Source organism: Harpia harpyja, chromosome 1, assembly GCF_026419915.1.
Source record: "Harpia harpyja isolate bHarHar1 chromosome 1, bHarHar1 primary haplotype, whole genome shotgun sequence".
In the NCBI taxonomy this organism is placed as follows: domain Eukaryota; kingdom Metazoa; phylum Chordata; class Aves; order Accipitriformes; family Accipitridae; genus Harpia; species Harpia harpyja.
Genome location: NC_068940.1, coordinates 83844565 through 83856994, shown reverse-complemented (window position 1 = coordinate 83856994; position 12430 = coordinate 83844565). Strand labels below are relative to the sequence as shown.

At 38.6% G+C, this 12430-nt stretch overlaps 1 protein-coding gene across 5 annotated transcripts in view; it reads left to right on the top strand.

Annotated features, from left to right (window-relative positions):
• CDK14 (cyclin dependent kinase 14) overlaps window positions 1-12430 on the top strand; it is a 330724-nt gene that overhangs the window by 92180 nt on the left and 226114 nt on the right. For all 5 annotated transcript variants that reach the window (XM_052802555.1, XM_052802583.1, XM_052802574.1 and 2 more), the window contains one exon: window positions 10250-10344. In XM_052802555.1, the coding sequence (XP_052658515.1) occupies window positions 10250-10344 (95 nt within the window). The remainder of the gene's footprint in view (window positions 1-10249; window positions 10345-12430) is intronic.

Below are 12430 nucleotides of genomic sequence, written 5' to 3'. Positions count from 1 at the left end.
CCTTCCTCCTCAGGGGCAGGACTCCTCACACTCTTCCCCTGCTCCAGTGTGGGGTCCCTCCCAAGGCAGACAGTCCTCCATGAACTTCTCCACTGTGGGTCCTTCCCACGGGCTGCAGTTCTTCACAAACTGCTCCAGTGTGGGTCCTTTCCATGGGCTGCAGTCCTTCAGTCACAGACTGCTCCAGCAGGGGCTTTCCCATGGAGTCACAGCCATCTTTGGGGGGCATCCAACTGCTCCGGCATGGTGTCCTCCCCGGGCTGCAGGTGGGCATCTGCTCCCCCACTCCCCTCCATGGGCTGGGGGGGACAGCCTGCTGTCTCACCATGGGCTGCAGGGGCATCCCCTCCTCCAGCACACCTCCTCCCCCTCCTTCTTCACTGACGTCAGTGCCTGCAGAGGGGTTTCTCTCACATTCCAATCTCCTTCTCCACTGCAGGTTTCCCCTTCTTAAATCTGTTATCCCAGAGGCGCTACTACTGTCACTGATGGGGTTGGCCTTGGCCAGAGGCCGGTCTGACTTGGAGCTGGGGAAGCTTCCAGCAGCTTCTCACAGGAGCCACCCCTGCAGCCCCTTCGCTGCTATCAAAACCCCGCCACACAAACCCAAAACACTTCCAGAATTTTGAAGCAGACTTTTTTTGAAACTGTATTATTGGCATCTTGTTCTTTTCCAGAGGGCTGCTACTCTACTGTGTCCAGGCAATCTCCTATGATCCCAGTATTTTCTTATGTAAATGATGTTAATGCTTCGTCTACTAGTATGTGCCTGGTTAGAGGTCTAGCTAAACATACGCTTTTGGTAATCTTCTCCTATGCTGACTCACACAGAGTTGCTGGGGATGTCTCATATGTTAAAGTAGGTGCATAGGAATTTCCTGAAATACAATTCTTATTTCTCAACTTCCCATAATTCTCCCTGATTTTTATAGCTCTGTTTGATGAACTCATTTCTTCCTTCTGCTTGGAGGCATTGTTCATCATTTTTGACTCTTCCTCACAAGGAGTGATCTGAAGAGTACCTGGCAAGGATTAACTTGTGGAATAATGTCAGTGTTCATGCCAATGAAGAGGAAAGAGCAGAACTTCACAGGAAAAGGTGGTATAAGTCCTCTGCTGATTGCAGGTCACACCTGGACCTGTCTGGGAGACCTATGTTCAGATGTCCAAGGCAGAGATATGATCAAGTTGCTTCCCTTCCCCCAGAGCCTGAATACATTGCCTCAGGCAGGAGATGTTCTGATGCACATTTCATTGAGCATATGTCTGTGTGGTTAGTTGCAGGAATTTGTCATTCTCTGGTTTTGAATTACACTTGAATTTCAACGAAGGGTTTTGGGTTTCATTTTTTTTCTAGTCCTGATGTTGTATAGCAGATGCCCTTGCTACTTCCTCTTCTGATCATTACTTCTTTTTCTTCCTTGTCAGAGGACTGCTACATATTCTCCCTTATTGAGTTAATACTTGATTCTCTGGAAATTCTTCTGCTGTACAGATTATACCAGTCTGAATGGGCATTTCAGTTTCTGTAATGTTCTTGAGCATGCTATGCCCTCTGGGTCGTACTGGCTACAGTTGTGTAGTTGTTTTTCAGTTTTGGCTCTATTCTCTGTAAGCTTTATTTTAAGATGCTCTGATAGATGTATGCTACCTTCAATTTGCACTTTCTGCACTTGATTAGTAGAGGAACTGAATTAGAGATAGGCTTCCATTTAGTCTCTTCCTTTTTGTCATTTAAAGTCCTCTGTAGCCATCAGGTGGGGAAGTGATGTCTTACGGAAGGTACATGGCTGAGGCTTGCAGTCTCCATATCACTGCTTCTGCTCAGGTGAAAGTCTTTTGTTTGTCTCAGAACTAACATTTTCCAAGATGTGACCTGAAAGACCTTGTTTATAATGCCCTGGGGCATTAGCTTCTGTTTTGGTTAGTTTCACAAGCTTTATCAGCTCTCTAGCAGGTATTGGCTTCAGTGTTTGAAGATCACCAAATAATATTCCGCAGGTGGCATGTACCCATTTTGTGTTTTCTGTACCTTTGAAATGCTCTGCACACGGACATACACACACAGGTTTGGGAAAGCTGGAACTCCATGTTCCTGCCCACAGATTGTCACTTGGAAAATAAATAATTTGCTCCTGAACATGAAGTAATTTTCTGCAGTTAATGTCACACTTCGTTGCAACCTAGTAGAAATCCTGTGTTGTTAATTAGTGCAGTAGCATACAGACAGAAGTTAGCATGGTTTTTTTTGTTCTTGAAAGACCAACTTAGTTTTTACACTTAGAGTCTTTCCACCTGACATTTAAATAATTATGTAAAACAGCCACATTGCATTGCATTTTCTTCCCACCTTCTTTTAAACATAAGAAACCATTTATGAGGGTGATTTTCAAACTGTTTAACCTGATTTAAATTGGATGTTATTATGGAATGAAATTTCCAGCAGAACAGACTTACTCTTTTTATCACATCAGAATAATGGATAATATTCACCTTGGAGGTAATGAAGTAGGTGTTTGCCTACTTGTGCATCACCTGTCGGCCACTGTTAGAAGGAGGGAACTTGACTTGACAAACCTTTGCTCTGATCCAGCCCAACACAATATATGTGTGTATATATACATATATATGTATGTTATATACATGTAGCTATAGTTGTGTGTACTTATCTACCTGTCTATATGTATCTTTCTAAAAATCTTTTGCTGAGTCTTTTGCCTACCAAGGTAAGAAACTTCCTTTTCTTTTCTCCCTAACTGAAGAAATGGTAAAACTACAAAATAAACTGGACAAAATAAAAAAAAGCACAACTCAAAAACAAACACGAAAGTTTTATTTGAGCTCCATGCTCTTTAGGCATGTGGCCTTATTTTTTTTTCTCCAGTGCAAGGTGAAGTTTTATTGTATTCAGTGTACACATTTTATACATTAAAATAATACTTTTGCACAGTATGTAAATAGAATATTGCAAGTTTTATAAGCTAGCCATCTGGTCAAGATTTAGTTACATAGTGATAGTTCTTTCTCCTTGAATGGCTTAAGATCCATGGCAATGAATTCAAATGTCATGCTAAGGTATATGTACTACCTTCCAGTTACTTTTTAAAAACTAAATGCAGCAAAACACTAATCTTCTACCAGCTCACATAAATGTAAAAAATTTATTCAGATAAAAATAATTGGATAAGAAATGCTTTACTGCATTGACTGTGCACTCTTTTTGGAAGAGCAGCCTCTCTTCTGTTTCTGTAATTTCTATTCATTTTCAGTCCTGTTGTATGCAACTTTCCTCCAAAAAAGTGCAAGCAAAAAGCATGAACTGATCCTGTTAACGCATTGTAAATCAATTGCGTAAGAAATCTAACATTAAAGCAGACACTAAAGTCAGAATTTTGTCTAAAAGTTAGGCATCATTTCTGTCTGCCTAAACACTTGTTGTGCTGTTCTCGCCTGTCTTCCTCTTCAGGTGTATGCAATCTTCTCCAGTTTTAGGAACCTATTAATTACTAGGGTAACTGCATCCTTCCTGGTCGATACTTTTTATTTAGGAAAGATAATTTCAGAGTTCAGTGTAGAGAGCAGATTTTTCTTTTCTGGCACAGGGGAAGCTTTAATAATCGTTAACCTGAGGGATACTCTCTAGACGATAAGGCAGATAAAATGTGGCAGTTGGTCCAGCTCCTGTGCTTTAATAGCCTGGAGAACAAGTAAACAGCTTTAAAAACTGCATCCAGCCCTTTCACAGAGAGCTCTATGGTCACTTCTGCTCAGGTTGCTCTTAATTTATGGCTGTGTGTTAAAGGGTTAGAAAGATGCAAGCAACAGGATGGGATCTTATAGTGGGAGAGCTGAGATTAAGGCTCAGTTTGGATTCTTGAACATCTTTGTATCCCTTGAACATTGCCCTAGAAAACAGTCCAACTTGCAAGTTTAAAAAAAAAGAAAAAAAGTGTGATCAAATTGACCTATTATTGTAGGTTGGATACAACCTGAAATTACTGTGAAATTTGCATATGGTTTTGTGAAAGAAGCTTTACTGTTGTGTCGAAGAAGACAGAATATAAAATGGTTAAAAAAAAAAATCTTCCATTCTTATGATTTAATCTCAGTTAAGCCTCTTGGCCTACCTTTTACTTTCAAGTTTTTCTAGCAATGAATTGATTTCTTTTGAGGTATGTAACAAAATAGATCTTTAGTTGTGATTTTCAGTAATTTACAGTGGTACTGTGAACATAATATTTTTTCCCTTGAAGATAGTTTTATATTGAAGTTTAATATCCTGCAGGTTTTCTTTTTTAAAAAAGGGTCTATTTAAAACTTAGGCTCGGGAGCGTGACGGTTAAGTGGGACATCCACAAGCTGTTTTGCAGTTATGAAAAATGCATGAGAACATAACCCACACAGCTTCTGTAAGAATAGTCAGGTGATTTGTAGTGTAATTTTCCATTAGAGCTTTCTTTACTACATAGATTTTGAAAATTTCTGAGAAAGAGAGGTGTTCACATGGCAATGTAGTGCAAGGACTCATACTGCAAGATCTTGGATTTAACCTGTTACCCCTCCTACAGTCTATATCAATGAAATGGCTATTCAAAATGACCTGGTCAGAAAAGACAGTTTGCTCTCATTTCTTTTTCTCTCTGTTATTTTTAATACTCTCATGTCAGTTTGAAATACTAGCTTCTTCTATTTCTGCACTCAGCGTTCTGGCATACTTTTTCTATGCTTGTTACTATGATCTGTATTTCCTTAACCAGAAAGAAAAATATATCTAATCTTCGTTACTGTAAGCCGTGCTGCTAAAGATGCTCAGTCCCCATGCTCAGTGGTGCTCTTAGACTAATCTTGCATTGGGAAAAATGTAGACTAATAATAAGAAAACTACCTTAATGGAAACTGTTTTCAAGGAAAGTGAAGCATAAAGGCAAACAAGTAAAACTCCCAGTGGGTTTCCTGAAGGGAAGGACATGCACAGTTCTGCGCTCCAGTTGCCAATGTCCTCTTGGGGGTAACATGATCCAGCACAACCTGTGCTAACTTTCACAGTGACTTAGGACTATGTTCAATTCTTCAGAGGCATGAGGACCTTTACTCCCTTCTGTCTTAGTAATTTATCTATCTTTCCCATTTGAGTTCCCTGGAAGATTTCTCCCTAGCATGAAAATTCACTTTTCAGTGGTTTTTCAGTGGTTTTCCAGGGCTATCAATTTCTTGCTGACTGGTTGTTTATTGCCTATTTAACTTTTTGCCCATTAAATAGTTCAATCTTGGTCACATGTGCACCTGTGGGTTTGGTTTTTTTGGTTTTTTTTAGCTTTGAAAGTTCTTTTTTTGTAGCAAATACAAAGCTCTAAACACTGAACAACGGGCTTCTTTACACCTAAGTAGTCCCACTGATGTTCAGTATATACAAGTCTGTGTGGCCATAGGGAGGAGATTTCGCTTTGGCTTATATCCAACAAATCATGATAAAATTTTCATAGAAAAGATTTGAAGGCTTTAATTAACTAAACAAAAAAATTACACATTCAGTAAATAACTAGTTTTCAGACATGGTAAAGATTGTCCTTTTATCACAGTCATGTTATGGCGTGACGTATTTTGTTTGACAGCCAGCTGAATATGAGCCAGCAGTGTGCCCAGGTGGCCAAGAAGGCCAACGGCATCCTGGCCTGTATCAGAAATAGTGTGGCCAGCAGGAGCAGGGAGGTGGTTGTTCCCCTGTGTTCAGCGCTGGTGAGGCCGCACCTCGAGTACTGTGTTCAGTTTTGGGCCCCTCACTACAGGAAAGACATTGAGGTGCCTGGAGCGTGTCCAGAGAAGGGCAACCGAGTTGGTGAGGGGCCTGGAGCACAAGTCTTATGAGGAACGGCTGAGGGATCTGGGGCTGTTTAGTCTAGAAAAGAGGAGGCTGAGGGGAGCCCTTATCGCTCTCTACAACTACCTGAAAGGGGGTTGTAGTGAGGTGGGTGCTGGTCTCTTCTGTCAGGTGTCTGGAGATAGGCCAAGAGGAAATGGCCTCAAGTTGAGGCAAGGGAGATTTAGGTTAGATATTAGGAAAAATTTCTTTACTGAAATGGTTGTCAGGTATTGGAACAGGCTGCCCAGGGAAGTGGTTGAGTCACCATCCCTGGAGGTACTTAAAAGACAGATGTGGTCCTTAGGGATATGGTTTAGCAGTGGACTTGGCAGCGCTAGGTTTATGGTTGGACTTGAAGATCTTAAAGGTCTTCTCCAACCTAAATTATTCTATGTCAGTGTTTCTATGATGCTATGTCTGTGTAAGGAGGAGTAAGAAGAAAGGAAAATTAATAGTGGTAGAAGTATGGTAATGTTAGATCTTCACAAAGTAGCTCTGAACAAACATTTATCAAAATACGTGCATTCAGCTAAAATTAGCTGAAAACCAGCTAAAATTAGTACTCTCTTCTATTGAGAAATCTTGTCTGGGTCAAATTGGAGGATTGCACCAGCTTTCTAAAACATAGGGGAACTTCTTGCGAGTCTGCTGCTTGTGAGATATGTCAGTGGCTGATGCAAGCACTGTACATCTGACATGTTCTGGGTATGTCTCACTCGCTACATGTATTTCAGTCAACCATACCCTAAGCAGAATATGGGACTCTTGTGACTCAACAAACACAAATCTCTGTGTATATGTATTCCCGTATATTTTACTGGAAGGAATAAAATACTTTAAAAGAAGTAATTATACTTAAAAATGAATTTTATATATTTGATTTTAATATTAGCATTTGCTAAAAAAAATAAAAAATTGGTACCATAATCTTGTTGTAAGAAGGCATATTTTTTTAACAGAAATGGTTGAAAAAGATGAACTAATGTGGAGAAATCTGAATAATAAAATTCATGGCCATGAAACTGGAAAAATAACTATATGAAAGGGGGACTGCAATAATAAAGTAAAGTAGGCTGGAGTGGTTATAATTTTCAGCAGTCACATGGAATTTCAAGTTATTTAGATCCCTTCCATAGCCCTTTATTTAGATCCCTTTAAGCTTAAAACTTAAGTTTTGGAAAGTTTCATATTTTTGCATTATCTCAGTCAGTCTTCACCTCCTTTATAATGCAGAAATAAAAGGAAAGGTAAGAAGTGTCTGAACTTCTTACCTTTATAAGCAATTTGTAATTTTAAGTTTGAATTAATGTGTGAGGCTTCATTTTTTTAAAAAATATGGAGAAAACGTTGTGGAAATGGTAATGTTCCATTGTTTTCTAAAGTAATTAATGTGCTGAATGAGATCTGTCTTGGTGTTTTGTTAAGAAATATCATGCAAATTAGTTTGCAAAGTCTTCTGCTGCCTCAGAATTTATTTAAATTTTTTTTGGTAAAATCCTCTGAAGTGCTTTCCTACACCAGATACCTTCAAAAATTGTAAGTCTTTTAAGATTACAAATGCGAGGAAAAATAATGTCCATTTTCACAAAGGGAGATCTAATAGTGTGAGAACACGAGCAATCCCATCTAGTGATCTAGTTGGAATAGAGCTGAGCTCCACTGCGGAGGTGCTGTAATCTGGAAAGAGAAGGATATCAGCCACGTTTGGTTTTAACCAGTATGGTTTTACTGCATACAGGACAGGTGGTGGCTAACGGGTTGGGTTTCTAGTTGTTTTCTGGTTGTTTCTGGGTCTGCTCTTACCCAACGTGAGCAGGCACTGGACAAGTGATTCAGGCTGCTTGGGGAGGGTGGCAGGTCAGCCTTGCTGCTGCAGAGCTGAGCCCTGGGGCACTGTGTGGGGTTGCCCCCGAGGACAAGGCAGTCGAAACCAGCACCTCTTTTGTACGATCAGGAGTGAGCTCTCCTCCTGGTCCCGCCAATGCAAGCTTTTAGCGATTTGCCTGTTCTTGGTGAGGATGCAGCAGCTTCCAGGAGGAGAATGTGTCAAAAGTCATGACCTTAAATCTGTGCTTCTGGCAGCTGGAGTATGGAGTAATGAGCTTGAGGTTGTAGGAATAATTACTGTTGATGATTTACTGTGTGGTAAGGGATTAAAGGCGTCCTGTTTCCTATCAAGATCCTAAGGCATTACAAGTTGTTGTGACCTTTATGTTATGGTTTCCAGCGGCATAAAATAAAAGTAAATCTCAGTGTGAAAATAAGAATGGATGTGAAACACATGTATAAACCCTGTCCTCTTTCTTCCTCGCTATGAGGAAACCAACAGTGAACCATTCACTGTTAACTAGGGCAGCATTTCCACTCCAAACAAAGCTACTCGCTGTGTGTTCACTGCAGCCTGCAGTTTGGGAAATACTTTGCTATCCCTCTTCATTATGTGGGAGTCACTTAAACTTATCTAAACACTTTTTTTCCTATAGTTTTATAATGATGGGTTAGTCCATAATTGGATACTTAAATGAGAAGGCTACTTGAATAAATATTTTAGTCGCCTCTGTTGCTGACATCTGTAATCAAACTGTGATTAAAAAAAACCAAAAAATTCATCCCTAACCAGGCAGAATGCGTTTTTAAGCAGAGATTGGGAACTGAGAATATTACTGCCTTATCTATAATGAAGCGTTCCAAATAATGTAACAGGAAAAAGATCTGAGAGTTCCCATATGACAAATTTTCATCAGTCTATTAATATTTAGGAATTGGATAGCAAAATAATAGGTTGTTCTGTGTTATGGAGGGAGATGAAATACATGTGTAGATCCTGATACCATTCAATAGAAAGCTGGGATGTTAGTCTCAAAAAAAAGAGTGTACATGCCAAAGTGCCAGAATTTTGGCTTAGGACAAATGTAGAATAGTTGGGTAAAGAGAATTTTTGCATTTTCTGGCTAATGGTTAATTGGGTGTAGTGGAGAGGTATGAGTTACCAAGTCATCTTACCTGGGACACTCTTGTCTGTTTAAATAGGAGTAATTTTTAGGCTCAGTTGATTTAAAAATTTCAACCATGGTTTTAAAGGAATTTACACACAGATGTGTCCTGTACTGTAGCGTTTGTTTCCTTTCACAAAACTGAAACTTGAGTACTTTTTGTAAATCAGGCGTAAGATCCTAAATGTGAGTGTACACTGTGCAGCTGCGCATGGCTTAGAGTCTCCCAGTTGAATTCAACACTAAACACGCTGGATTTGCTTGGCTGCTTTTCTTTGTAGTGTTATAACCAGAGTACCAACAAATCAGTCCCTGTATGTGATTTCAGCATCAGTGCTGACCCTCCAAAGTTTCTGCTCTATATTCTTTTGGTTGGTTTAGGTACAGGACATCTTGGCACTGCAGTCAAAAATATATGTAGAGAATGCTGAGGGCAGCTGCAGGTCCATTTTTTGCAGTGTCCTTCTGGTCTTGGGGGAAAAATAAAAAGCCCTTTCCTTCCAGACAACTGGAAAATGGGGAAATTTGGGAAAATGGGATGCACTTCAGAAAAACTGAAACGTTTTCGAAGAACTTCATTGGAAACTTTTCATGTCAGGTGAATTTCTGTTTTTGCTGCGTTGTGGTGTTCTCTGTTAGGACTGTGTAAAAGTGGGGCAAGTACCAGTCTGTTGCAAAGGCCAGCTGAGCTATCTGGCCCTTTGGGCAAGAATCATTGCTTGGCTTGGTTCAGTTTTAGACTCCTCACTTAGGCTGCAAATATTAAGGCTATTCAACTATGCTGCATATACATGCCATTAAAAGTATGGTGTGATTTATCCACAATCTGAAGACTAAACATAATTCAGAATCAAGATACTCTCATTAAAGATGCTTTCCTGTAGTATTTTGACTACTATCTGAGCAATGGTTGATGTACTGGGACATTGACTACTTAGAGCAATGTTTTGGGGTTGGCTTTAGTCTAAAAGTAAAAAAAACCTAGAAAGTTAAACAGCTCTTTTAATCTGATTTTGTAGGGCAGATTAAGATTGTTGTTTAGATCTCTTAACAAAGTTGTTAATGATATTTTTCCCTGTATAAAGTGGTATATGTGAAAAATAAAACAGAAACACCGCTTTGATTAAGAACACAATCCTTTTGATAGTTCGAATGATGTAAGTGTACGGTTGATATCAGCAACCACCATCTGGGGTGCTGAATGATGTTTTGTTTGAGTAGCCTATTAGATTGTTTCATTAGCTCTGGTATTAATTTTTTTTTTATTGTTGGCAGCTGAAAACATGCAGGTCTATGAGTTTTGATAATGATGTTTGATCTCTAAAGGCTGAATCAAAGCAGTTAATGTTGCGAGTGCAATACATGCTGAAATGTCACCTTCTTTTGTTTTGTTTAGCCTACAAGCCCCAAGTTTGGAAAAGCAGACTCATATGAAAAACTGGAAAAACTAGGGGAAGGGTCCTATGCTACAGTATACAAAGGGAAAAGCAAGTAAGTGGTGGTTTTTTCATTTAATTTTGCGTGTAAATGAAGATGAGCAGAAAGTATTAACTGATGTTGCTGCACTTGTACATAGATCTCTGAATGAATGCAAAGTGCTACTGCCATGTGCTCTAGTGAAAGAGGCTGAGACCATATTGCATGGGTAACATACTACCTTCACAAGATGAGATCCCATCTTGTTAATCTCATGTTTTGTTTGTACTTTAATGTTGTACTACTTTCTCAATATCCATATCAAATTAATTTTTAGGGGTAAAAGCACAATATACTGTCAAGTAGATTTTTCTGATGTTCTGAGAGCAATGCTGAATATACACAATAAATTGTTAGCCTTTTGTTTGTAATTATTAAAAAGCTTGAATAAAATAACATGAAGGGAATTAATGGAATTTTGGACTACTGTAAGTTTAGTTTGTTTACAAGAGATTATTTACAATCATTGCAACTATTCCACCTCAAAATAATCTACTATATACATGTCAAATATTGGTTTTCAGCCACTTTAATGTTTTGTTGCAACTTTTTTATCCTCAATTCCCTAAGTGCTTCTGTATTGTATAAAATAACTCAGTAAACACACTTAAAATATACTTCTTGAGCTTGTGCTTCAGTTGAGAGTTATCTTTTGTCAAGCAGAGTGTCTTGTGCAAGTTCATATGTTTAATCAAGTTTTTATAATTAAATTTTCAATAATAATAAAGCAGTTCTGAGAGGGGGATTTGGTATGTGCAATATCTTTATTTAAAAACTTTGTCTAGTGAATGATAGATGAGGCAACTCTACCATTCTCAGCAGAGAGAATATCATGACAGTCATGGGACAGAATAACTACTGAAACAAGGAATTATGTGTTAACATTTTCCAGGGTTATTAAGTTACATAGGTACTGAAAATTATTTTTTTCACTGAATATTTGTAATAAATCAGAGGGGTGACATCATCTCTCAGTAGCTTTGAGATTGATGAGCATAATGACAGCTGATATGAATAAAAACATGTTCTAAATGTAGAAGAAATATTTATACTTCTGCTATGCCAGTGCATGTATTGTCTTTCACTGGCAGCTTTCTTCAAGAAGATGCAGTTAAGTTGTATTGTTAGTGGTTCAGTTACGCATCAGCATAAGTTCCAGACATTATAGACATGTAAGATTTTTATTGGGGTCTATGTAATATTAGAAAACGGTATAGATTTCAGCTTGCGCCTTATTACTAAAACCCTTTAGTAAAATCATAGCGCATATCTGGTGAGAGTTATCCCATATGCCTTGGTTTTCAATAAGATTGAACTAAGGCAATGGGGTTGCTAGATGTCCCATCAATCAGTGGAACAGAGTGAAAGTTAAAAACAAAGCAAAGCGCTTCCCTGAAGCTATTTCATTCAATGGTGATTTGTGAATGTGTTGTGAAACATAGATTGGTTAGAAATACTCGTTTGTTTTAGTAGAGCTGACTGCAGAGCTGTAAGAAATACTTCAATGATTTTAATGGTAGTTGATTAATAAATTGAAATTACTGGGCTCTCTGCATTCTCCATTATAAATAGCAAGCTCTGGATAAGTAGTGTGAATTATAACAATTATATATAACTTTATTCTGCTGCTTCATAACATCTTTTGGAAGGTCTTTAAAATGTATTTTAAAAAAAGTGTGTGTAACTGGAGTGTGGATAAGAATGCATATGCAGAGAATATTCCTAATGTTATAGTAATATTCCTTCACCTGCTTAATTTTGTTTGGTTTACTTTTTGTTCCCACTGAGAATTGAATAATTCCCATATTACACAGCACCATTCAGATTCAGGACCTCCAGTCCAGACTTATAGAATCATTTAGGTTGGAAAAGACCTTCAAGATCATCGAGTCCAACCATCAACCATGCCCACTAAACCATGTCCTGAAGTGCCTTGTCTACATGCTTTTTGAATACATCCAGGGATGGTGACTCAACCACTTCCCTGGGCAGCCTGTTCCAATGCCTGACGACCCTTTCAGTAAAGAAATTTTTCCTAATATCCAATCTAAAAAACCAGTTGAATTATTTCACAGCAGGAGGAGGTTGTACTTTAAGAACA